We start from the raw sequence: 27,850 nt of genomic DNA, 5'->3' as shown, positions 1-27,850 counted from the left end.
TATTCATTAATTTCATATTTTGAGGGTTTTTGTGTTTGAATTCTGAATCAAATATTCCTTGCATTCCAACAAAATACTCCTTTATTTCATTTTAAAAAAAAGATGCTTTGTAATACTTAAAGACAAATCTTTAACTTATCTCTACTAGTTTTTGAATAAGAGATATCTATTCTAGTCACTATGGGCGCATTTGCCCAATCGACACGTTTGAAGAAATCAATGCTAGACTTCATCATTGGGGGTTCCTAGAAAGTTGTCTTTCTACTAGATTGTGAGGCTCTTTATTAGCTCTTGTTTGTTGTGTACAATTTCATATTTATGCTCGTCATGTCCTTTATATGGAAATCAGAGGCCATGGCACTATTCCTTTGACTCGTACTGATGAGAATTTGACTCCACAAGAAATTGAGCAAAAAGCTGCTAAATTGGCTTATTTCTTGCGTGTACCAATAAGATAAGCAACAACCAAGCATTCTTATTGGATTAGTGAATCAGTTTTTAGTCATTCATTGAATGATAAATCACTACAAATGAGGGAGATACACTAGGGACGGCAATGGGGCGGGGTGGGACCGAAGGATGGATCTTCGTCCCCGCCCTGCATGAATTTTTCTTGCCCCATCCTTGTCCCGCCACGCATGACGGGAAAAATTTCTTGCCCCATCCCTGCCCCTTAAAGCCCCACCTCACGCCGTAAAACTTTATTTCTTGTTAATTTTCCCTATAACTATTACCACTTTTTCAAATAAAATTACATGTTTCAATAATAAAAATATACTTGAACCCAGTAAATGTTATAAATTACTAAGTAGTGTGCATTATTTTTTTTTACTTCGAATATAGAATTATATTGAAAAAGGGACTGAAGCCCAAAAACTTACAAAAAGCGAGGATACTAGCAGACAGCAGCCCTCCTAAAAATAAAATAAAATAAAGTAACAGATTGTGTCCAAACAAAGAAAAACTATAAGAAGTATTGGTTGTCTTTTTTTCCTACGTATGTTTAAGAACTAGCACACTTAGGTCCTCCCATTTTGTAACTATTTCATAGAGAATGGGACAAAGTCTCAAACCTGTACCTTATAAGTTATAACAGCCAAATGCCCACACACACAATAACACAGACACAAATATTTAGAGTCTCAGACTCAGGCCCAGACTTGTACCACATTAAAAAAAAAAAAAAAATTATGTTCATGATGAAAAGTAATCTGAGAAAGACATATGAATCATGAATGAAATTAGTAATTCAATAGTATATAAATTTGTTTCTAATAAAGACAAAAGAAAACGTTAAAATTGGTACCTTATTTCTAACTTTGCTAGAGAGAAAAAAGAGGTAGAGAGTCACATTAGGTAGAATAAAATAAACTGATGATATTTTTGTTTAAATAGTGGGGTTTTAGGGTATGAAAAAATTACAATTTAACCCTTATTAATGCGGCGCGAGGTGGGGATGGGGAAAGGTGGGGCGGGGTGGGTCTAAAAAGTGTAAACCCATCCTCGCCCCACCCCGCCCCGGGTGCGGGTCTAAAATCTCACCCCATCCCCGCCCCACCACCTTTGTGGGGCGGGGAAAACTTGCATAGAGCGAAGCGGGGAGGGGGGGGGTCAAAGCGGGGCGGGGCAAAATTGTCATCCCTAAGATACACGATTTAAATAATAGAAACAAGACTAGATATAATTTGAACATTATGAGCTAATGGGGGTGTTTATTTCTTTGTCTTCATATATTGGCTATGGTGCGGAATTAAGTCAAAATGTACCATTAATGAATTTTCAACTATCAAATAAAGACATTTAAGGTTCAAATTCCCCCTCTCCCAACTATCAAATTAAAAAAAAAAAGAAGAAGAAGAAGAAGTAAAATTAGATAACATTGTGCACTTAAATTCATAAAAGCTAAAAAATATATCATCTCAAGGGGAAGGAGAGAATTGACCATGAAATTGATCATTTCAACTTTTCAAGTTGTTGGGGTGGGAAGGGAACATAAAAATTCAAGAAGACAATAATAATGATGTGCAAATGATGCATTAACTAGAACTAGTGTGTAGCCTTGTACACATGTATGGGTACAATTAAAGACAATCACAATTAAACATTTTTTTAAGAAGAGATTTAAATTATACATATTATTAGCTTACACTTTTTTTAAACCATACATTTCTAAAATATGTAATAGTTTCTTATTTAGACCCTTCGGTTTTTTCACTTAATAATTCATTTGCCACAAAAATTAAAAAAATAAATAGACACGTGGCAAAAAATTAGATTCTAATTGAAATCCAATTTAGAATTTCATTGGATTTGGACTCTTTAATTTTTACACTCAATAATTCACTTAACACAAAATTAAAAATTAAATAGAACACGTGACACAAAATTGATATAGAATCATAGAGTAGTTCTGTTAACAGGTGTTCTAAGAAAATAAATTAAATAATATTACTTGTTCAATTATGAGTTAAAATGTGCAAATTCTAAAAGGGGAAAAAATATTTTTCAATAATTTATCGATTGTTATTCTGTTATGCACAAACTAGTATGTAACTTGTGCGTAAGATTGTAGTGGTGCTATTGATGTTAGCTTGAGTTATAAAATATATAGGATATTAGTTCGACCATGACAATTGGAGGTACTAAAATAGTTTTTTCTTATAATTTTCATAATGTTAGTTATGCCAAATTTCTCATTACACTATTATTATGTATATAATTTTGAAAATCACTATTGAATACTACATATACAATATCAATTAACAATCACTATTAGTAAAATTCTACTAAATACAATACAAGATAAAAGAATAAACTGGTCCAATAGTGTCTCCTAAAATTGAATGGAGATAGGTGCATGAAATCATTCAACTCAATCACAATTTGTTACGTTCAAGATCCTGACATATAAAATATCTAAATAGAAACAATATAAAAAATATTCTCATTAGTTCAGATAAAAAATAACAACAAAAATCTAAACAATTTAATTTGTATGGAAAGCTAACAAAAGCAAAACTCAATTTTGAATTTAATTAAATTTTCTCTAAGCATTGGTTTATTTACACACACACACACACACACACACACACATATATAATTAGATTTTTTTATGATTTATTTATATTGAACTTCTCATTTTCTACTTTTAATTAACTCACTTGGTATAAAAATTAAAAAAACTTACATTAGATAAGACACATGACGCAAAATTAAATTCTAATTGAATTCTAATTTTTACATTGAATTAATTATCTTGGCACAAAAAATTAAAAACTCTAATTAGATGGGATATGTGACGCAAAATTAAACTTTAATTGAATTCCAAATTAAAATCTAATTAGATTTCCTCTCTACTTTACCTATTAATATATACACACACACACACACATATATATATATAGATTTGTAGCAGTTTTATATAATTTTCTTGATATTTGTACCCTCACTGCACTCATTAACAAAGTCATTAAAATTAAGTAAACCCCTAAGTGGAAGTAAGCTATATTTCTACCTAAAATTAACAAAAATGCATTAAAAAGTACAGAAAGATATAATGCTGCAAAGTTTGAAGTTTCAGTAAAATATATATCATTAATTTTTATTTAAAAAAAAAAAAAAAAAACTCTTGAGTGGAAGTATGGGTTAACTGTCCAATTATTTTAAAGTCTTGATTGTATAGCTGAAAATTGGCTAAAATGGCTCTCTAATAAGTCTTTAACAATGATTGCTTGAATTGAAATTTTCTCGCCAAAAAAAAAAAAAAAATTTGCTTGAATTGAAATGAAATGGAGTCAATTGGAAACTGGAAAGAAATTTATATAGGAATTTATTTGCCAATTGCCAGCTTGCAGCATAAATCTCTCCGTATCTTTCTGAATGCTTTTCATCATCTCAATCAAGAAAATTCATATTTGGCTCTTTGCAATAAAAATCAATACATTTCATTGGGATTGGGGTGGCAAAATCTGAGATTCTATTACACGGGGAGAAATTATTATTTATGCCGAAGGATTGCACTTTGACCAATGAAATTATATTTTTATTTTTTTGAAAACACTAATAAAATTATGTTATTTATGTGAATATATGAGTGAGTTTTTTAATCAATACAAAAAATAAAAAAATAAAAATTATCAAAATATTTCATATTTATATAAATAACAATATTTTATCAGTAAAGAGATTCCAGTAATTTCTCCAACACGGGGGCTACGCCCCTTTTGTACGACTTTCCGGAGTTGGTGGCTAACCGGCGGGCACAATAGTTTTTTAGGGGGTGAGTGTAATGATGTTTCTTTGTTGTCCTCCTTTCAGTCCTTTGTCGCCGGGCTAGTTTGTGTAGCACTGCGTTGCATCAGGAGCCTATCTTACTTTTGTACTTTTTGTCTATTTAATTAATACAGAATTTATCTTTTCAATCAAAAGAAATATTTTTTGAAATAAGAGATATTGAAAAAAAATATTAAATAAGGTAATTTCCTAAATTAAGGGTTAAGATTAAATAAATACGGTACATATAAAAAAAATTAAAAATAAATTTATGTATCATATATATTTTAACAAAATATTATTACTTTTCAAATTAAATTCTCATGTGAAATTTTTTTAAAAAAATTCTCATGTAAATTAAGGTAATCAAAGGATTAAATGCTAAATAAAATAAGAATTATAAATAAAGACCAAAAAGTGTTATTTAAAAAATATAAGATAGGCACCAAGGAGTTGACTACGGGTGCGTTTAGCTACAAATTAAAAAGTCAGCTTATTTTATTATTCAATTTATTTTTGTTATTATTTATGACCCATTGAACTTTTTGGTACTATTCATGAGTCTCATTGTATTATTTTATCTGACTTTTACATCTACCTACAGTACTTTCAGTAAAAAGTTTTCAGTTTCAACAAAATAAATGGATCCTAAACAGAACCTAAGTGATTCCTAAAACCTCATAATATCCATTCCTAGTATGGAACCTTTTGCCTCATCTTGGAGCCGCTCTCATAAAATTCTTCCGCCTTATCTCGGAACCACTCTCATAAAATTCTTCCACATAATAACCTGGTGTTTGTGTTATAAAAAAAAAGGGTCTGGTTAATATGTTCCCTAATGACACACATTAAGCTAATGACACAAATTAAATTATCTATCTTTAGAAATATTTTCTCAAAAATTGAAAAGGTTATCAATACTTTTTCAATTTCTAAGTTTTTTTTTTCAAAAAAAAAAATTATTGTGTGCCCTTAGCCACACGTTAGCAAAATTCAAAAAAAAAAAAAAAAATTTGAAACTCAACATTTTCCAAGGACATTTGAGTAAATAGGAGTCTGGTTAATGTGTTATTTAAAGACACACATTAATTAAAAGCACACATTAAACTATTATTTTTAAAATATTTTCTCAAAAATTAAAAAATTATTAATACTTTTCAATTTTAATTTTTTTTCAAAAATAAAAATTATTTACGCCCCTAACCACACGTGAGCAAAATCCAAAAAAAAAAAAAAAAAAAAAAAAAAAAATTGAAACTCAACACTTTCCAAGGACATTTGAGGGGGAAATGTGCAGAATAACGGTGAAAATCATTTGTATATAGTTAGTTAGGCATAGCTTGAAAACTATAAGGGAAAGTAGACATCTCGAGTTTTAGAAAATCGAGATCCATTTACATAAATCTCGAGTTTCTAAAACTCGAGTTCCATGCAAAATTTTTTAGTTTTATCGCCCCTATAGTGGCGTTTTTAAGTTTTATAGTGCGTTTTAAAACCCTATAGCGGCGTTTTTCTGCAAAATTTTTCATAAATGTTCAATACTAGATTCAGTGAGCCCTATAGTGGCGTTTTTATGCCCTATACTGACGTTTTAAAGCCCTATAGTGGCGTTTTTCTGCTAAATTTTTTTATAAGTCCATTTTTAAGCCCTATAGTGACGTTTTTAAGCCCTATAGCGGCGTTTTTTGAACTCGATTTTTAAACTCGATTTTTACTTGGATTTTTTTTTACAAATCAGCCTCAAAAACTTGATTTTATCTTGGAACTCGAGTTTTAGACACTCGAGATGCTAGTTTTCAAAATTCTTTTGCAACGTGACACTAACTAAATTTTTTAATTTTTATTTTATTTAAAAAAATGAAACTCAAATTCCGGACATTTGAGTGTTTGCGTCATTCATGGAGGAAGACTTCTTGTCATAGCATCCTTCTTTCTTTCTTCTTGACTTCTTTCTCCCTCTTTCTTTCTTCTTCTTCCTTTTTTTTTTTTTTTTTTTTTTTTTTTTAACATTATGCTAGAATCATAGTTTGCTTCTGCGTAAATTCCTTGCTCATATTCCACGCTTAAAAAAAAAAAAAAACTATAAATACCCCAAATTCTAACCTGCTTGACGGACTGACACTGCAATAACCAACCGCCATTATGGATTCAAATCAACCGAGAGCCGAAACTCCACAGCCTCCTCAAGGCCGCCGCGGTGGCGGTGGCAGTGGTTTCTTTGCTATTCTCACAGTCTTCTTATCATTTATCGCCATCTTCGTCATGGTATTATCAAACTATAAATATTCCACCGCCACTGCTTTGTTCTTTACTGCACCCTCACCACCATTACCAGTCCATCGCAATCTCTCTTTGATTTTATTTATTTCAATAGTGTTTGTTTCGTCATGGTACTATTCTTGTTGTTTAATAATTGAATAGATGCTTCATCATATATTCTTCTAAGCTAAGAAACATATTTACTTCAAAATCTCTTCTTTGGATATATGTATCATCTATCTCACTGTGTGTGGTTCTTGTATAGTTGTAGGTGGGATTTACATGTTATGAGAGATTGAGAGTGAACATACATATAGTCAGATACATGTCAAACTATGACAAGTCAGGAGGAGGAAAAAACATAATTTGGTAAAAAGAAAAATTCTTTTGATTATAGATATGTTTTTAAAGATTTTGATCTATGTTATTTAGTCGAAGGTCAAGACTTAGGCGCAAGACTTAATGCTGTTATTCTCTTAAAATTTAATTATGTGAATTTTTTCTCATTTAATGGAGTTGTATTTTTTAGTTAATTAGTCAAATGGTTGAATTTTAAGAGAGAAACTTAAGAACGGTAGCTAAGGTGCTGTATCTAAGTTTTGTCTTATAGTCTGAAATCTAGAAGTAAACATAAATATTCAAGAATTGTTGTATACCATATTATGTCAGTGGCCATGCATCTTAGATTAATTTCCATCTTAGTTATAATCATAGTTAAAGGGAAGTGAAATATTGTGTGATTGGAGAATATCTATTAGGTTATAAAATAGGACAGAGAAAAATGACTTCATATAGAATAGGATAGAGGAAAATAATTCATGTGGCCAAAGCTAACTAATATGTTGAGAATCCATAACCTACCACAAAATTTGAGATTAAGACTTGCTGCTATTGTTGTTGTTAGTTTAAATCATGGTTCAATTTCTTCAATAGTATTTCAGGATCTGTACGTAATATGTGATTTAGAATTCATCAAATTGTTTTGGTATAAAAATGTGACTCAAGACTAATTCTAGTGTTTGTTTCCCTTTATGGTGATGGTAGTATTTGTTCTGTGTGGACTTGCATTGTTGCGAGTCAGGTTCAACATGCATCAATATTGTCATTACATGATTATTATAGAGGTGCATCATAGTGCTTATACCTTCTAGTAGAAATGCTTCAACAGTGTTCCATTTCAAAAAGAAAAAAAAAATGCTTTATCCCTTTCTTAGTCTTCCACTTTATGCTCCACTAACTGCAGTATGTTATACATCTATTTTTTTTTTTCTTTCCCCATTTTAAAAGTTGATTACTTTATAAGGAGAAAAAGGGACATGTGGTTGATTACGAATGGTGGAGCATAAAATAAAACATAGTAAGAGTAAGACAGCACTTTTACTTGGTCCATTTCACCTTGCATTACAAGCTGTGGTTCTAAGGCTCATTGTCATTTAATTATTAACATTTAAAAAAATAAAAAATAAAAGGAATTTAAATTGTGGCACTGAGTATGCACTTGGGGTTGAAGGGTTATCTCTAAATTACTCTATTTGTAATTGTGTTGCCTGAATGTTTTTAGGGATGTTTGGCAAATTACAAAGCTTGTTTAGTTTGATACAAGCTGAACTGAAAATGACACTATTAATCCAGTTTGTCTAGAATCAAAACCAGTTTTAGTTAACATGCAACTTATGAAAATGTCAAATTTGTATGCATGTGAAAACTCTAAAATTTAAAAATTTAATTTGTAGGGCATGCTTTTTAAAGAACCACTTTGAAGATATGGGAATGTGTTTAGTTCCCACTTTGAATAAGTTTTTTGAACATAAGAGTAACCAAACTAAAAACTATTAATACTAGTTATGTTGTTCTTGGCTGCCTGTCCTGTTTTTTTGATTTGCAACATTCCTTTACTTATTGGTAATTGTTGCCGCTGGGGAGGAATACCTGAAAAAAGAAAACAATGGATTAGTGTTTCTTTTTGGAGTGACTATATATAATTTGATTATTAAATGCTAGTTTGTTTAAAATTCTAGAATTGTTCTGAATCTCAGCCACTGGAATTAGTGTTTATATCATTTTATTTGAGTTTGAAAATCTCTGACATGAATGTAAATTTTACAGATGATGAATCAAACACCATCAACTATTAGGAATGGTTTGACAGGTTTGTCCATTCTGCACCAAGTCCCAGAAGGCCATGTTGGGGCTTACTGGAGAGGAGGAGCCCTTCAAACCACGATTACAGATCCAGGTTCGACTATGGTCCTTTTTTTATGATTTTCATTCAGTAGTTGCTTTCCTAGAACTTATGAAATTTCTGCTCGTACTTTATTTTCAGGTTTTCATCTGAAGCTGCCTTTTATAACCCATTATGAGCCTGTTCAAGTAACACTTCAGACAGATCAGGTAAAATTCGAAGCTATGAAAATTGAGGAATTTCATCTTGTCAGTCTAATGCTCAAATCTATCCTGTGAGTATAATTGCAGGTGAGGGATATTCCTTGTGGTACAAAAGGAGGTGTTATGATCAACTTTGAGAAGATAGAGGTATAGCTACTAGCAGATGTTGATCTTTATCAACATTATGGTTTACAAGTGGTCTAAAGTTTGAAATGCTCAGCTTATATGCACTGATTATAATGCCTTTTCAGGTTGTTAACCGGCTTCACAAGGACTATGTGCATGACACACTGCTGAACTATGGGGTGCAGTATGACAATACATGGATATATGACAAAATTCATCATGAGATCAATCAGTTCTGCAGCTCTCACTCTCTTCAGCAAGTCTACATTGATGTTTTTGATCAAGTATGGATGCTTCCAATTTACCTTTAAGCTTTCCACACAACACCTGTACACACACACACAAGAGAGAGGGAGAGACCTTTTCCCCAAAGAAAATTTTTGTATTATCAGCTATGGCCTCGACGAATTTAAGCTCAAGAAATTGTGGTGTCAGCTTCAACTTGTTTGCTTCAGCTTCCTTCAGTACACTAGAAATGTAGAGAGAGCAATATCATTAGTAATTTCTATAATACCATATTCATATCTTTTAAACTGAAAAGTGAATCAAGCTTTTACCGGTAGAAATATGCATCTGCCAAACTCTTTTCCCGAGCCATGTATATCTGGTTCTCAATTTCTTGCTGCTTTCTGGCACTATCCTTTTCCATCAACTTCTGTTCCATGAGGATCTTACTCACATTTGCAATCTTCTCAGCTTCACTAATAGCCATTTTCTTACTTGTCTCTGCCTCTTTCTCAACCACTCTCTGTTTCTCAATAGCAATTAAGGCCTAACAAAGTAACATCAACATAAAACATAGAATGATGCTTTTTATTAACTTCAAAAGCTTACTATCTAATAAATTATCCAATATTTTTTCATCGACTGGGTGTGGGTGCAAACACATGCATGTACAAAGTTGGATATAAGCAAAAAAAAAAAAAAAAAAAAAAAAAAAAAAATAGCTTGTAATGTTGAATGCTCATAGGACCAAGGCCAACTGGTTTGTAGGGTAAACTCAATGTTCAGGCCATAATTTGAAATAATAAACATACATTAAAAGCACATTTAATTTGTAAAGAATCTGCATATCAAGAATTATATTGGGGTGTATGTCTATTTGCTTTGCTTAACTAACAGAGGAAAACAAAAGAAATTAAAAGGATCTTCTCTCATATTCAGGAAAAAGAAACTGAACCTTAGTGCGTTCCTCTTCCATTTGTTCAAAATTGCGCCTTATGCTTTCCGGGATGGTTGGCTTTGTAACGCGAACACTCATGATTTCAATACCTGGAGCATAACGTGTGCAGTCACCCTGGAGAGCATCTTTCATCTTTTTGCCAATCTGTGAAAGTTACATGCTTTGTCAATATAGCATGAAATAAATAAATAGAAAAGGATTTGATAACCACTACACTAGCTCATGGGCCATAATGTTACACAACTATATGAAGTATAGTTGTATAACATTATAATGAACTTAATAATGCTGGCAACTTAACACCAACATAGATTCCCGAAATAATCCTTGGAAGTCAACACAGCACTACTAAGTTACGAATGTTCAACTTTAAGTTAAAGATTTCAATATGCTAAACAATCTATCAGATTAAACAACTAAAGCAGAAGAAGAAAAGACACTACATTTAACAGAACTTGGAAGACTTCCTATACTANATCAGAGGCTGCTCGGGAACTTCTTGCAACAGCTAGCTAGGAATGTGTCAGAAGAGGAGCAATCAGCAGCTTAATTTTTTTTATCTTTCATTTCCTTTTTTGATCTGTTGTTTCTATCAACATAATGTAATACCTAGGTGATATAGCATTATTACTAGCATGTCAAAAAGTAGGGAAAGTAAATGTTGGTCCAGGATTTCAAAAGCAGTTTCATTCAAACAAAATTTTTGGGTAGTTTCCTTAGTTCAAAAATTCTGGGATTGACTATGGATTCTCAATAGATTAGTTAGGGTTGATCACATGTATTCTTTTTCTCCGTTTTATTATATCTAAAGTCATACTCTTTGCTACTTTTGTAATTGACATGTTATTTTTTAAAACTTTTACTATTGTGAATTTTGATCTTCCTCTACTTTTTTTTTTTCATTTCCCTCAACATGGATCTACTCACTCTTTCTTATCGGAGCATTAGTAGATCTCCTCTGAACATGATCAAATCATCTTAAGCCTCCCATCAAAAAAAAAAAAAAAAAATCATCTTAAGCCATTCTCGTTGTAGACAAAAGCTCGAAACATTTGTAGTTTGATGCAAATCTTTTTCTCCTAGATTCAATTAACAATATCTTCAGTCATTGCTATAAATATGAATGTTATTCGCACCTGTCATGGCTAGAGTTGGGATTTACAATGGATCATCTCTTTGATTACAATATACATGTGGAAGGGAAAGAATTTGGCAAAGAGTAGTATTTATTACACAAATTATTTTACAATGAAAATCGTGAATTTTAGTTGCTTTTGGATAAGGGGAGAGGGCCCCCAGGTCGGGGGGGCGGGGGGGTGTGTGTAAAACTGTGTAAAGAAAAAATGGTGTGCAACAAGTTTTACCATTCAAAAAATTTGCACCTTAAGGATCTGTTTAGATTGAGGGAGGAAGGAGAGGGAGAGAAGGACAGTAGAATAGAATTGACTAAAAATAAGTTAATATTGTGCCAAATTTACTTTACTCCTCCTTCTTTCTCAATCCAAACATAGCATAAAACAAAAGGAGAGCGGTTCGATTTTGTTCGATTTTGATATGACACGCTGCAATTGCAGGATGACTAGGCACGGAAAGTGGTCCAATGAAATGATGGAATGTTTATTTATGACTTTAGCTAAAGAAGACATTGATTGAGCCTATTACAGTCCAATGCCTTTACGGTGCATTAGGCCCAAGAGGCCTTTGCTGTGTCAAGCCTAACTACGAGTCCTCTCTTATGAGTCCATTTTATTATTTGTAAACCTCAACTGTCCTTCAATCCTATGGATCTTTAGTTGAATCTGAGGCTGTAGATAGTGGATGATTACAAGTAAAATAATCTTGCTCCAGCATGCTAACCTCACATGTAGTTGAATAATGGAAAATATTTTATGCTGGAATATCTATATAAAGTCGTTGCTAGTCTGGAATTTGATTGAGTTGTACTCTACACCAATCAATGCAAGTCACTCATGACTCAATACAAAAATATGAAATGAACTTAAAAATTTTAATTCTTCTAAATGTGTATATGGGGAATCCTAATGTCATCATCTGAGCTAATAAATTCACATCTGATATATTTAGTAATTAATTTCATTAGTTTATTCTTGAAGATTTTTTATTATATTTTTTTCTTCTCAAAAAAGAAGAAAAAAGTGGTGTATATGGGGATGTAAATATCCAGGGTATTGTTCTATTCTTGGGAGACGAGTTGCATACCTAGCTAGTGGGACTATTAGGTTTCTATGTAGGGACCTGACTTGGGTTTAATGTATCCAATACATTGGACTCGTTGAAATAATAACACGTGATCAAAAGTGAATACATGTTACCATCCTGATAGGTCTAGTGTAACTAGACATTGGGCTCAAGCTTTGCTTTTCATATAGGTGTGACAATTTTTTTTTTTAAATGTAAATCACGCCTTAAATCTAAGTTTTTAAATATGCCTAGAGGCTAGAGCTACTTTCTTTGGTCCATTTATGAGATGTGCCTCAAGGCGATGTTTCTCGAGGGATAAGTTCAATCATATTTGATGTGATTGAAGGTGAGTGAGGTGCAATTAATGTTGAGGGGAGGAAAGTTTGTTAGTACTCAAAGGACAATTACTTTTGAGGAGATTTGTTTGTTATCATCATGGGTGAGATCCCTTGATATTGAACCTAATCCTTAGGGGAGTTAAGTTTGCTTATGAAGATTAGGCTAAGTCAATATGGGTGGTGGTTGAGGTTGGATATTGGAGATGGTTCTTATTAATGTATCGGTGCTCTGTTCGATTCATTATTGATCACATTGCATGAGTGAGATTCGTTACTTGAGGAGGGTGGGTTCTAGTACGACTGTACGAGAGTTCATATGGGTCCGTTCTTAGGCTGAAGGGCTTAAAGCCAATATCTCAATATTTTTTATAAATATGATAGAATTTTAACTTATAGCATCCACTTTATGATAATATCTTTCTCAAAAGGACAAGACACTAATCAGTTTTGGTATAGATAATACAAATCTCTTATTCGACAATAAGAAATTTTACCAATTAAATTAACTAAAATTAACAATATAACTCAATAAATATATATGCTCACATATAGAAGATATCAATGAAATATCTAAGTAATATGAGTTGGAAAAACTAAATAATATAACAAAAATAGGTTAAAATGAAAAATTCATCCTCAAAGTTTCACCATAATTCATTTCAATCCTCTAAATTTCAAGTTTATTCAATAAATGCCTCACAATCAACTTCTGGTAAATTTTTTATAAAAAAAAAATTCTGAAAAATATTTTTCAACCATTATTTAATTTTTTTAATTAAAAAAATTTGAAGACAAAAAATTACAAATTTGGACTGTAGGGACCCACTTTGGCTCTCAAGCCCAAAGGAAGTATGAATTTAGGCCCAAAGAGCCCAATACAATGAATTTCTAGAGAATGGGTTGGAAAACTGAGTTTTAATGAGTCAGACAACGAGTAAAGTGAATCTAGATGGCAAGAAAATGAATATAAACTGGTTAAATCTAGAGAAAATCGTCATCGGCACAGTCCGTGGAAATAAGCTCTTGTATATTGATTCTCAAGTTTGATTACAAGTTCAGTTCTTGATTGCTACATTGTTTTTCTCTTTATTTCTCGATCCCCATCTCTTAGGGCCTCACTTCCAATTTATACTACATCTTCTCTTTCATCTCTATCCTCCACGTGGACAACAGATTGCTTATATTGATCATTGTCCCATTAGCGCCCTCTTGAAGTCTTTGAGGGTAGCTGTAAGGCTGAAAAACACTGTTCAAACGTCACTTCCTCATTAATGCGGTTAGAGAGTTAGTTGCAGAGCCTTCAATGCAGTGGTAGCAGCTTTCTCTTAGATATTTCTTAGCTCCCATCTCTCTTGTACGTTCATATTGCGTGCCCTTATTAATAGAACCTCCTGGAATATTACCCTGGATGGTAGGGTACACATTTTGACCTGTGCTTCGTTTAGCCGAAGGGATACTCCTTCTCGGCCTACCTTCCCCAGCTTTTTCAGTCAGGACTTGTTAGTGAAGTTCAAAGTCTTACGTCTTCCTTACTATTGATCTATCCTCAGACCACTGAGCCTCCTTAGACAAGGCCTAAGGCCCAATATACATTTTGGGCTTGTGTCCCTACATGGACAATTAACCACATTTAACAGAATTTGATGGAGAGGTCTTAATTAAATAAACTTGAAATTTAAAAGACTGAAATGAACAAAAATAAAGTTAAAAGATTGAAATGAATTCTGGTAAAATATAGAAGATGAATTTTGCATTTTGGCCATAAAAATATCTTCAAAAAACTAGGGGATTTTATTTAGATATATAACAGGTCAAGCAATTGTAGAGCACACTAGACGTTATATTAATCAGATGACAGTAGGTTTAATAAAATAATCAAATATTAATTACAATGAAAAATATTTGACCATCGGATCTATTCGATTTTATTTATATTAAAAAAAAAAAATTTAAAACACGTTAAATTGAGTTCCATTTTGAAAAAAAAAAAAAAAAAAAACCTGGTTAGTTTGTTACCTTCTTAGCTTTCGCCTTAGAATATCCACATTGGTGGAACCATAATTTTAGCTATTTGACTCCACCAAAATCTACTTATCTATTTTACCTTGTCACTTTACAAAACACCTAATATCGGTGGTTTTATTTTAGCTTCCAACACAATAAAATTACATACAAACAATACAATAAAATATCATATCTACTACAATAAACAATTCATTTATTTATTATTTTTTTCTCTATTCTTCACTATCTTCAAGCACTCACGGTACCACCACCACCACTTGTGTGAAACTCCTATGGGAAGAAGAACCAAAAAGCCAACAACCCCACCATAAATCAGCCACAACACAAACACAAACCCAGCAACCCTAAATCACCCAAACATAGACCTACCACATCTAGTAACACAAACACAGACCCACCACACCCACGACAGAGAAAATAAGATAGCAAAGAGAGAGAGAGAGAGAGAGAGAGAGAGAGAGAGAGAGAGAGAGAGAGGTGGATGGAAGTCACAATTGGAGCCAAACTCAACTCGAAGGCAGCGGTGGCTAGAGGTAGAGGATATTTTGAGATGGGTTAGGTGAGGTAGATCGGGTCGATGATGATGCGTGGGTTGGCGATGATGAATTGGGTTGGCGGTGAGGAGGATGATGAATCGTGAGGATCATGTATGATGGATGAGCAGAGCTGGACTTTGAAGATGGGTGGGGAGGATGATGAATCGAGTTGGTGATGATGAATCGGGGTTGGCGATGTTGCGTGAGCTTCAATGGCGGCGGTGAGGAGGATGATGAATTAGTAGAGGTGAGAGTTTGATGAGGAGGATGAGAGAGAGGTGAGAGTTTGAGAGTTCTATTTTTGAGAAAGAGAGAATCAATGAAATGGGCATATGAAAAAAAAGAAATAAAAAAAAGAAAGAAAGAAATATTATTTTAATGAGTAGGTAAAATTTTTACCTATACTACCACCAATGTTGCACACTTTTTTGTATATGGTGACGCTAAAAATAGCAATTTAGTTTTAGCACCAATATAATAACGTAAGCCATGTTAAGTGTTTATCCCATATATTAATAAATAAATAAATAAAAATTAAAAGTAGGGAGGTGTGAAAGTTTCTAAAAAGTATAAACAAATAGCGTGAAAGTACTACATTATGGGTCTGTTTGAATACTGCTTAATATTGAAAATTGAAAACTTATTGCTGAAAATATTGCAATAAAATAATTTTTAAACTATGAATAGTGCCCGTAGGACCCAGATTTATTGCTCTTGTTTTTGCCTTTTCCATATTTATGGATCCGGTGAATATTGCACGGGACCCACAAAAAATGCAAACGTATGGAGAAAGACGCCATCCAAACTCACACTATGCCTGTGAGAGAATTTGATTATATTTGTAAACAAATTTATAATTTGAGTGAGAATGCTGATATAAGTTTATTTATTTTTTATTATTATTAAATGGGGGTCTCTGGTGTGTTGACTCATCGATCATATGTTATGTAATGGTAAGAATAATACCAAGTGTATATTATCAGAACCTTGATATAACTATTATTGTAGGCATAACGCATTGAAATAACACCGGTCAAAGCCTCGAAGCACCAAGGTACACCGTAACACCACACTATAGTTTATGCCAGTGTAGGTAAGAATTACAAAGTCATTACGAAATAAAATATATAAGATAAGAATTACACCTCACCGGTTAGCGCCGTATGAAATTAAACGCAATAAAATACTAATGAATTGCGTCAATTGTAAGTGTTTCAAATTACAATGCTACCACTAAAATATACTCCATCAGTCCATTCTCATTATTAAACAGTAATCATTCTGAATACATTTCATGTAGTGTATGAGACTTGCATACACTGTGTGTGTTGTTGCATGGGCTATTAAGAAGAAAAAAAAAAAAAAAAAAAGTTTGGTGTTGCATAGTCCACTTTTTCACAGTTGCACACATAAGTTAGACAAAAGTTAAAAAGTAAGAAATCCAAGTGACATTTAGGCGGAATTTAAACTATTTAAATGTAAAATCCATACTTTGGGGGGGCCACTTAATATATTTTGGAGGGGCCAATTATTAAGTTTTAAGACCCCAACTATTTTTTCAGGCCATATTATAGAAATATTTTGAACTTTTGGGGGGGCCATGGCCCCCCCACCCACCAACGTGCCTCCGCCCCTGAATACATGTTACCATCCTAATAAGTCTAGGGTAACTAGACACTGGACTCAAGCTTTGCCTTTCATATAGGTGTGACAATTATTTTTTTTTTAAATGTAAATCATGCCTTAAATCTAAGTTTTTAAATATGCCTAGAGGCTAGAGCTCCTTTCTTTGGTCCATTATGAGATGTGCCTCAAGGCGATGTTTCTCAGGATTCAATCGAGGGATAAGTTCAATCATATTTGATGTGATTGAAGGTGAGTGAGGTGCAATTAATGTTGAGGGGAGGAAAGTTTGTTAGTACACAAAGGACAGTTACTTTTGAGGAGATTTGTTTGTTATCATCGTGGGTGAGATCCCTTGATATTGAACCTAATCCGTAGGGGAGTTAAGTTTGCTTATGAAGATTAGGCTAAGTCAATATGGGTGGTGGTTGAGGTTGGATATTGGAGATGGTTCTTATTAATGTATCGGTGCTTTGTTCGATTCATTATTGATCACATTGCATGAGTGAGATTCATTACTTGAGGAGGGTGGGTTCTAGTACGACCGTACGAGAGTTCATATGGGTCCGTTCTTAGGCTGAAGGGCTTAAAGCCAATATCTCAATATTTTTTATAAATATGATAGAATTTTAACTTATAGCATCCACTCTATGATAATATCTTTCCCAAAAGGACAAGACACTAATTAGTTTTGGTATAGATGATACAAATCTCTTATTCGACAATAAGAAACTTTACCAATTAAATTAACTAAAATTAACAATATATCTCAATAAATATATATGCTCACATATAGAAGATATCAATGAAATATCTGAGTAATATGAGTTGGAAAAACTAAATAATATAACAAAACTAGGTTAAAATGAAAAATTCATCCTCAAAGTTTCACCATAATTCATTTCAATCCTCTAAATTTCAAGTTTATTCAATAAATGCCTCTCAATTAACTTCTGGTAAATTTTTTATAAAAAAAAATTCTGAAAAATATTTTTCAACCATTATTTAATTTTTTTTAATTAAAAAAATTTGAAGACAAAAAATTACAAATTTGGACTGTAGGGACCCATTTTGGCTCTCAAGCCCAAAGGAAGTATGAATTTAGGCCCAAAGAGCTCAATACAATGAATTTCTAGAGAATGGGTTGGAAAACTGGGTTTTAATGAGTTAGAGAACGAGTAAAGTGAATCTAGATGGCAAGAAAATGAATATAAACTGGTTAAATCTAGAGAAAATCGTCATCGGCACAGTCTGTGGAAATCAGCTCTTGTATATTGATTCTAAAGTTTGATTACAAGTTCAGTTCTTGATTGCTACATTGTTTTTCTCTTTATTTCTCAATCCCCATCTCTTAGGGTCTCACTTCCCGTTTATACTACATCTTCTCTTTCATCTCTATCCTCCACGTGGACAACAGATTGCTTGTATTGATCCTTGTCCCATTAGCGCCCTCTTGAAGTCTTTGGGGGTAGCTGTAAGGCTGAAAAACACTGTTCAGACGTCACTTCCTCATTAATGCGGTTAGAGAGTTAGCTGCAGAGCCTTCAATGCAGTGGTAGAAACTTTCTCTTAGATATTTCTTAGCTCCCATCTCTCTTGTATGTTCATATTGCGTGCCCTTATTAATAAAACCTCCTGGAATATTACCCTGGATGGTAGGGTACACATTTTGACCTGTGCTTTGTTTAGCTGAAGGGATACTCCTTCTCGGCCTACCTTCCCCAGCTTTTTCAGTCAGGACTTGTTCGTGAAGTTCAAAGTCTTATGTCTTCCTTACTATTGATCTATCCTCAGACCACTGAGCCTCCTTAGACAAGGCCTAAGGCCCAATATACATTTTGGGTTTGTGTCCCTACATGGACAATTAACCACATTTAACAGAATTTGATGGAGAGGTCTTAATTAAATAAACTTGAAATTTAGAGGACTGAAATGAACAAAAATAAAGTTAAGAGATTGAAATGAATTCTGGTAAAATATAGAAGATGAATTTTGCATTTTGGCCATAAAAATATCTTCGAAAAACTAGGGGATTTTATTTAGATATATAACAGGTCAAGCAATTGTAGAGCACACTAGACGTTACGTTAATCAGATGACAGTAGGTTTAATAAAATAATCAAATATTAATTACAATGAAAAATATTTGACCATCGGATCTATTCGATTTTATTTATTTAAAAAAAAAAAAAAATTAAAACACGTTAAGTTGAGTTCCATTTTGAAAAAAAAAAAAAAAACCTGGTTAGTTTGTTACCTTCTTAGCTTTCGCCTTAGAATATCCACATTGGTGGAACCATAATTTTAGCTATTTGACTCCACCAAAATCTACTTATCTATTTTACCTTGTCACTTTACAAAACACCTAATATCGGTGGTTTTATTTTAGCTTCCAACACAATAAAATTACATACAAACAATACAATAAAATATCATATCTACTACAATAAACAATTCATTTATTTATTATTTTTTTCTCTATTCTTCACTATCTTTAAAAAAAAAAAAAAAACCTGGTTAGTTTGTTACCTTCTTAGCTTTCGCCTTAGAATATCCACATTGGTGGAACCATAATTTTAGCTATTTGACTCCACCAAAATCTACTTATCTATTTTACCTTGTCACTTTACAAAACACCTAATATCGGTGGTTTTATTTTAGCTTCCAACACAATAAAATTACATACAAACAATACAATAAAATATCATATCTACTACAATAAACAATTCATTTATTTATTATTTTTTTCTCTATTCTTCACTATCTTTAAGCACTCACGGTACCACCACCACCACTAGTGTGAAACTCCTATGGGAAGAAGAACCAAAAAGCCAGCAACCCCACCATAAATCAGCCACAACACAAACACAAACACAAACCCAGCAACCCTAAATCACCCAAACATAGACCCACCACATCTAGTAACACAAACATAGACCCACCACACCCAAGACAGAGAAAATAAGATAGTAAAGAGAGAGAGAGAGAGAGAGAGAGAGAGAGAGAGGTGGATCGAAGTCACAATTGGAGCCAAACTCAACGCGAAGGCAGCGGTGGTTGGAGGTAGAGGATATTTTGAGATGGGTTAGGTGAGGTAGATCGGGTCGATGATGATGCGTGGGTTGGCAATGATGAATTAGGTTGGCGGTGAGGAGGATGATGAATCGTGAGGATCATGGATGACGGATGAGCAGAGCTGGACTTCGAAGATGGGTGGGGAGGATGATGAATCAAGTTGGTGATGATGAATCGGGGTTGGCGATGTTGCGTGAGCTTCGATGGCGGCGGTGAAGAGGATGATGAATTAGTAGAGGTGAGAGTTTGATGAGGAGGATGAGAGAGAGGTGAGAGTTTGAGAGTTCTATTTTTGAGAAAGAGAGAATCAATGAAATGGGCATATGAAAAAAAAGAAATAGAAAAAAGAAAGAAAGAAATATTATTTTAATGAGTAGGTAAAATTTTTACCTATACTACCACCAATGTTGCACACTTTTTTGTATATGGAGACGCTAAAAATAGCAATTTAGTTTTAGCACCAATATAATAACGTAAGCCATGTTAAGTGTTTATCCCATATATTAATAAATAAATAAATAAAAATAAAAATTAGGGAGGTGTGAAAGTTTCTAAAAAGTATAAACAAATAGCGTGAAAGTACTACATTATGGGTCTGTTTGAATACTGCTTAATATTGAAAATTGAAAACTTATTGCTGAAAATATTGTAATAAAATAATTTTTAAACTATGAATAGTACCCGTAGGACCCAGATTTATTGCTTTTATTTTTGCCTTTTCCATACTTATGGGTCCGGTGAACATTGCACAGGACCTACAAAAAATGCAAACGCATGGAGAAAGATGCCATCCAAACTCACACTATGCCTGTAAGAGAATTTGGTACGGACACAAGATACAAGCCCCCAATTACACGCACATATAGGAGAAAGAAGATGGCCCAACTTGTGGCCTTATGGCTAGGGCCTATTAGTCATTGGGCTTGAGTTTCAGCAAGCCCAAATATTTAATAATTAGGGTTTCTTTAGGGTTTCTTTATGTTAGCTATTTAAACACTTTTTGGGATTATTGTAATACAGTTTTGATGATTATTAAAAAAACGTGTGTTTTCTTTTACTGGTGACGACTCCAGTTTGCTTGGTGCTGACTCCAAGCAACCCCTAGGTGCTGACTCCTAGGGTTTTATCTCTTATTCTATTGTTTTTGTGGTTGTCCTACGTCAGAATTTGATTATATTTGTAAACAAATTTATAATTTGAGTGAGAATGCTGATATAAGTTTTTTTATTTTTTATTTTTTATTATTATTAAATGGGGGTCTCTGGTGTGTTGACTCATCAATCATATGTCATGTAATGGTAAGAATAATACCAAGTGTATATTATCAGAACCTTGATATAACTATTATTGTAGGCATAACGCATTGAAATAACACTGGTCAAAGCCTCGAAGCACCAAGGTACACCGTAACACCACACTTTAGCTTATGCCAGTGTAGGTAAGAATTACAAAGTCATTACGAAATAAAATATATAAGATAAGAATTACACCTCACCGGTTAGCGCCGTATGAAATTAAACGCAATAAAATACTAATGAATTGCGTCAATTGTAAGTGTTTCAAATTACAATGCTACCACTAAAATATACTCCATCAGTCCATTCTCATTATTAAACAGTAATCATTCTGAATACATTTCATGTAGTGTATGAGACTTGCATACACTGCTCACTTGCTTGTGAGAGGTTCGTCTCATGCACGTATGTAACTGGCGCATGAGATGCCAGCTCTTACCTCATAGAATCGGAGACCATTCTTTGATGTCTTGCATACACTGCTCACTTGCTTGTGAGAGGTTCGTCTCATGCACGTATGTAACTGGCGCATGAGATGCCAGCTCTTACCTCATAGAATCGGAGACCATTCTTTGATGAACAGAGCTCTGACTTATTCAATCTTTCTTTGCTTTTCCTGACCAAATTACCTCGCTAAAGAACAAGAATTAGACATCAGCAAGTGGTACCTTATATTACAAGAAGTGAGAGACAGTCATAGACCACATGCAGGAATGGGTCCTAGTCCAAGAGCCTTTATAATTTGAATCTTTGAAAAAAAGGCTCAACGTAATACATTTTTCTTTTACTTCGAAAGTGATGGGCACAAGCAGAAGGACAATATTATACATCAGCAAAAGATACATTTGAACACAAAGAAGTTGGAGATTTTCCACAGGAATGGGTCCCCAAGCCAGGAACCTTTTTGAGTCTTTGAAATATCATCAATTTTTTCTTTGATTATGGTTGGTGCGTTTGGAGTTTTACTTTATTTTTTAAATCATTTCTTTTCAAATATATCTCTAATATTTTATATTAAATATTATAAATTTAAAAGTATATTTAGTTGTATGTTATAAACGTGGCACCACATATCTTCTTTTATATATATATATATATATAGTAAAATAGTCTCTAGAAAGCATGCTAGCCTTTGTTCACACTATGGTACGTGTAGTTGAGAGGAAAGTTGAGAGCAGGAAAATAATAAGGGGAAAGGAAAGCAAATTTTTTGTTTGGTTGAAAGAAAAGTAAAGAAAGAAAGGAAATTAATATACCTTTTTTGTTGGGCATTTTGTGTAATACTTGTTCTTATCCGTTTATTATTTAAAATGTGGATTATGTTACGAGTCTTATAACTCAATTAACATTTTTAATAAAAAATTCTAAAATTCAAATTATTTATCTTCTATTGTAATTATCAAATTAACAAAACAAAATGCCGGTTATCGCCTTATTGTCTCTTTTTGGATTCTACCCAATATAGACAGAAATGAAAAGAAGAGAAACAACTTGGTTAATTTACATTTTTACCCTTCCTTATTACAAATTATAATTGTTACCAAAATTTGTAATTGGGATATACTATCAAATTATTTATGGTTAATCTTCCCTTCTCATTTTCTCCTTTCATCCTAACTGACATACTAAATTATATATATATATATATATATAAAATCATATCTTTTTCCCTTTCTTGTCCACTTCCCATATCTTTTTCCTTTTCTCTTCTCTCTCTTGTGCTGAAATTTCCTCTTCTCTCACTGTCACCAAACATACCAAACACAAAAAAACTGCGTTATTATTTTCTTATTTGGTGCACGCAATGTTTCTTCTCACGCATTTGATCATATTCTTAAGAGACTTGAACCCATGATCTGATTGTTATGGATCAATGATCATATAAGGCCAGCGAATCATAAAACCCCTTCTAATTAATTATTTGCACGTGTTTTCAATCTTTGTGCCATATTTTCAAATGGGTGCTATTCATATTTTCTAAAGGTCGACACTAAAGTCCCACGATATATTGACTGAGGAAAAAAATAATTAATAACCAAAAGAATCCTTTTCTTTGAGAAGTCTTATACTCCCGCAACAAAATTTCATCACTTTCTTACAACAAATAGACAAATAATTGTAAGATCACATCTTTTACAACTCTTTTTTTTCACAATTATTTTATACAGTAAATTATAATTGACTAACGGTTATTAAATATTTTCTAAATGATAAATGTTAATCGAAGCTCTAAGGCATTGGCTTAAAAGATATTTATAAAAACTTTCTATGAAAAAAAAGCAACCAATTTTTTTTAGAAATTTTTATAATTCTCATAAAACTAATATTAAAACTTTCATAAAATAATTTATTAGCATATACTTTTAAAACACCTGCAATAAATTTTTTTTACTAAGGCGTGGTCCGGCGTTAACTCTTTCCTTATTAGAAATTTATAAATTTAGAAGTGCCAAAAAGGACGCAACGTGGAAAGCAATAGAAAGACAATAACATCATACGTGTGTGTGTGTATATATATTCAAGATTCCAACTAAAACGGCCTACATTTTCAACTATTTGTTACTACCAAATCTACTTCCTTTCTGCTTTGGTTTCTATGTGCTTTTAGCAACTCAGCTACTCTCTTTGTCTCTCATCTCCAACAAGCATCTCAATCATATCCCGGCATCCACAAATATTTAAAAGGTTTTCCTAGATTTGATAAGTAAACATGTTCAGAAATCAAACTGCCAAAATTTAATTGCCTAAATACTAGAAAATCTAGAACATACGGCTTCTCAGTCAGTCTCCAACATCAATTACTGAAAACTATGGTTGAGTCTTTTCACCTCTTTCTCATGGGCAACAGTCTTATGTCAGTCTGCAAGTTTTAAGAGGCGAGATAATGTTCAAGCAGTCTGGACATCTTGAAAGTTGAAACCAGGCCAAACTGCTAGTCTTTGACGGCAAATTTGTTGCTATCATATATAATAATTGTTCTCACAATCATAGATGCAGGAATTTCTCATATAATCAATTATTTCCCTCCAGGAAAAGATTATGCAATTCTCGTCTCGAAAGGTTTGCAACTATCAAGATTAATGACAAAGCTTTACACTAAATAAAGACATACAATTTCCTTATCATAGAAACTAGGCATATCTTACTTTATTTCACCACCTACATAAGGGTTTTGTTGAATAGTATATAAAGAATGGACCAAAAATTACAACCACTAAACAGACAATAAGAAACTTGTAGATAGCTGCTGCACTCTGCATTTACATATCCAGTGCAAAAATGATTGAAAGAGAGAGAGAGAGAGAGAGAGAGGAAATGACACCCAAGAGCACTATGTGAATTCTACTCAGAACACAACTATACTATTCTTCCTTTTTTATTTATATACCTCCGAACTTTCAGGTGGTTTCCGCCTATCTAGAAAAGTATTCAAAGGTGGGCTATCAATCGATTTCCAATAGGCTGCTCCCATTTAATTTTCCTCAGTTAATTGGTCATAGTAACAGCTGAACAAAATTTTACAGTCATTAAGGTTCCTGATCCACATAAGGATGGAAATTTGATTTTTTTCAATTTTTTGCCCATATATTGGTGTTAGGTGGTACTTGTGCCTATGGCCAAACAATGAGAAAAGGTCTTAACACCTTGTGCAGTGGTCTCATCTAATGAAATGCCATTGGATATGTGCCCATGGTTGTAGTTGCTCAGTTCCTCAACATAGGTCGATAATTCTAGTTATGGCATTTAACCACAGTGGGAGGCACTAAAATGGGCTGAGTTCTAATTAAACATATGCCTAATTTAAAGAACAGCTAGTCGGTAATAATAGAAGTTGTACCAGAAAATAGTGTACATTAGTCACAGAAAACAGAGCTCTACCATACTGTTTCAATCTGCATCAAACAATGTATCTGTTTTATTCATGCTTATATTTGTGGTGTACTTTCCAATTTTGGAAATGAAATTATTATACCAATAAAGCTCTACCAAATTGTTTCAATCTGCATTGAAGAATCTATCTATTTTATTAATGCTTATATTTGTATAAGTATAACAACTTCAATTCCCCAAATGGAAAGAACACCACCTTTCATATACAAAGGGTACTCACCTGAGAAAGTTGAGTAAAAAAATTTGGTGCAGTAAGCGTGCCCTTGCCTATCTCCCCAAATGTCAAAGCAATAATGACAGCAGCCAAGAGATTAGTGATCGAGTAGTCAAGATAAGTATGTTGAGGAAGACGACCTCGCCTTTCTAGGAGAGTCATAACGGCAGGCCATGTGCCCAAGAATAACAAGGCAAGCAACATGCACACAATGGCACCTCCTTTGCTCTCCACCACATACATTTTTAAACTCCAGGAGATAATCCTCTGAGGTAATAAATTAAGCAAGGGAGATATACCAGAAAAATCCTGCAAAGGAGTAAATGAAACATGACAGAAATTCACTTGCTCCAAAAATCTGAAATGCAATATGCCACTAAAGGACAAAAGAAAAGCATTGACTATAAATATCCTGATTGATTGCCTAAGGCTAAGGACCATATACATCACACTGACAAACTTGGGTCTAAAAAAGTTCAGCATACATAAGTGGGAAATAAAATGAATCTTGACACACAGGAAATAAGAGACAAGGGGTGAGCTCAAAACCACAGATTCAGAAGATTTGACTAATGGCTACTTTTCATCATATTCAAGAAAAGAAGACCAAAACAACACTGCCCCAATAGAGAAATGGGTGAAAATTAACAGACTTTGTTTTAATAAAGCTTAACATACATGAGTGGAAAACAAAATGAATCTCCACACAAAGGAAAGGAGAGACAAAGGATGAGCTCAAAACCATAGATTCACAAGCTTTTGCTAATTGCTGCTGCTCATCAAATTCAAGAAAAGAAGAAAACAAAACTCCCCCAATGGAGAAATGGGTGAAATTCTGTTAGTCAAAGGCTCCCTAAAACACTATATTGAACAAAATAACAAGCAAAATATTAGTTGCAATGGAATAGTATTAGTGGGAAAGTAATCAGAACACATACCATTACAGAGGAAAACCCAATTCTCAGATAACAAATTTACAAGACTTTCGAAACCCAATTGTTCTTATCACTCACCATTCACCAATTCCAAAAAACGATGGAAGATAAGTAATAAAAAAAAAAACACACAAAGAATCAATTTTTGACTAAGCGTCTAACAATCAACAATGAGAGTCAGAAAAAAAAACCCACCTACCAATCAAACACGGATGCAAAAGCCACTATTTTTTGGGACACCAAGAGATCCCCACACACATCACAGTCACAACCAAAAACCGCAGAATCTTTTTCCCAAAAGCTGGGACTACCTTACAAATATGGAAGTGTCCCCTCAACAGTGAAAAACAAACTGCTTTATGTGACACATGGTTTCATAAGTGTCAGAAATGGAAGAAGAAGNCACCACCACCACCACACCTCTCCTCTCAACCCCATGGCGCCACCGTCTTCGCCTCAAAACCTCCCTCTCCTCTGAGCTCTCAGGTGCCGTGGGTGACCTCGGCACCTACATCCCATCGTCCTAAACCCTCACCTCGTCTCCCACCTCGACCTCGCACAACTCTCATCTTCACCTCCCTCTACAACATCGCCACTGGTCTCCTCTTCGACATCCCCATGCTAGTCCATTTGGGTGTTGTTTTGTTTTAAATTTCTGGGTTTGTTTTTTTGTGGTTTGATGATTTTTCTGGGTTTATGGGTTTGATTTGTGGAGGTTTCGTGGAGGATGGTGTTTGGATGGAGTTTCGGTGGAGGATGGGGTTTGGAGGTGTGGTCCGTGGCATGCATCAAGAAGAGATCCATTGTTGCACAAGTGGTATCTGGGTTTGCTTGAAAGAGAGGAGAGGTGTGGTGGTGGTGGTGGATTGGTCCATGGTGGTGAGAGGTGCTCTGAGAATCGGATCTGCCTTTTATTCTTGTGTTTGTGTTTTTGGGTTGTTCTGGGGACTGTGCCGTGGACCTCTTTGGATTTGTGTTTGTGTTTTTTTTGGCTTGTTGCTGGTTTTGCTGAAGAAGGATTGATGGGTTTGTGTGCTGGATTTGTCAGCATTTGTGTTTGTGTTTGTGTTCGTGCTCTTACTGGATTTCTGTTTGTGTTGTTGCTTAATCTTGTGTTTGTTTTCTAAGGAAAAAAAAAAAAGAGAAAATGTCAAATAAAGGAAAATATTCTTGTTCTTAAATATGTATTTGTGTTCTTACTGTCCTTGCTTTTAGATCTCAATTTATGTGTTTTTTTTTTGTTTTTAATTTGTTTTTAATTTTTTTTATTTAGTTAAAATTAATAAATTAATTTTTTTAATTTAAATGCTGATGTGGCATTTTTTAATGTCAAAATAAATTTTTTAATTATTATTTTAATGTGCCGTTAGCCACTTCAGCTTTTTCCGTTAGTTGGCTGACGGTAAGGACTAAAATAACAAGCGTTAATTGGATTAGGGACTAAAAATGGTAAAATAGAAATGTAGGGACCAAAATAGAAATGACCTCAAA

General features: G+C 33.4%; 2 protein-coding genes across 2 annotated transcripts; one reads left to right on the top strand and one right to left on the bottom strand.

Annotated features, from left to right (window-relative positions):
• Nucleotides 1–6,339: 6,339 nt before the first annotated feature.
• On the top strand, nucleotides 6,340–9,353 carry LOC111997139 (uncharacterized). Its single transcript, XM_065760195.1, has 5 exons — nucleotides 6,340–6,537; nucleotides 8,638–8,767; nucleotides 8,855–8,922; nucleotides 9,004–9,063; nucleotides 9,168–9,353. Exons 1-5 carry the CDS (start codon nucleotides 6,415–6,417, stop codon nucleotides 9,351–9,353), a joined length of 567 nt encoding a protein of 188 aa, XP_065616267.1. The 5' UTR covers nucleotides 6,340–6,414.
• Nucleotides 9,354–9,396: 43 nt separating this feature from the next.
• LOC136061842 (uncharacterized) lies at nucleotides 9,397–21,830 on the bottom strand (the record flags this gene model as incomplete). The annotated part of the gene is made up of 4 exons (XM_065760194.1): nucleotides 21,759–21,830; nucleotides 10,223–10,369; nucleotides 9,600–9,814; nucleotides 9,397–9,511 (listed from the first exon to the last, which is right to left on the bottom strand). Coding segments are annotated over exons 1-4 (549 nt in total), but the record flags the coding sequence as incomplete, so codon positions are not given.
• Nucleotides 21,831–27,850: the final 6,020 nt, after the last annotated feature.

This window comes from Quercus suber, unplaced genomic scaffold, assembly GCF_002906115.3.
Source record: "Quercus suber isolate HL8 unplaced genomic scaffold, Cork oak 2.0 scaffold_357, whole genome shotgun sequence".
In the NCBI taxonomy this organism is placed as follows: domain Eukaryota; kingdom Viridiplantae; phylum Streptophyta; class Magnoliopsida; order Fagales; family Fagaceae; genus Quercus; species Quercus suber.
Note: the sequence above shows the minus strand (reverse complement) of the source record. Positions and strands in the feature narration are given on the sequence as shown.

Excerpts from the sequence above, each read along its gene's own strand:
- LOC111997139 (XM_065760195.1), top strand. The coding sequence starts at position 6,415 with ATGGATTCAAATCAACCGAGAGCCGAAACTCCACAGCCTCCTCAAGGC. Across the intron at positions 8,768-8,854 it reads AACCACGATTACAGATCCAG|GTTTTCATCTGAAGCTGCCT; the intron begins GTTCGACTATGG and ends CTTTATTTTCAG. Across the intron at positions 9,064-9,167 it reads TCAACTTTGAGAAGATAGAG|GTTGTTAACCGGCTTCACAA; the intron begins GTATAGCTACTA and ends ATGCCTTTTCAG.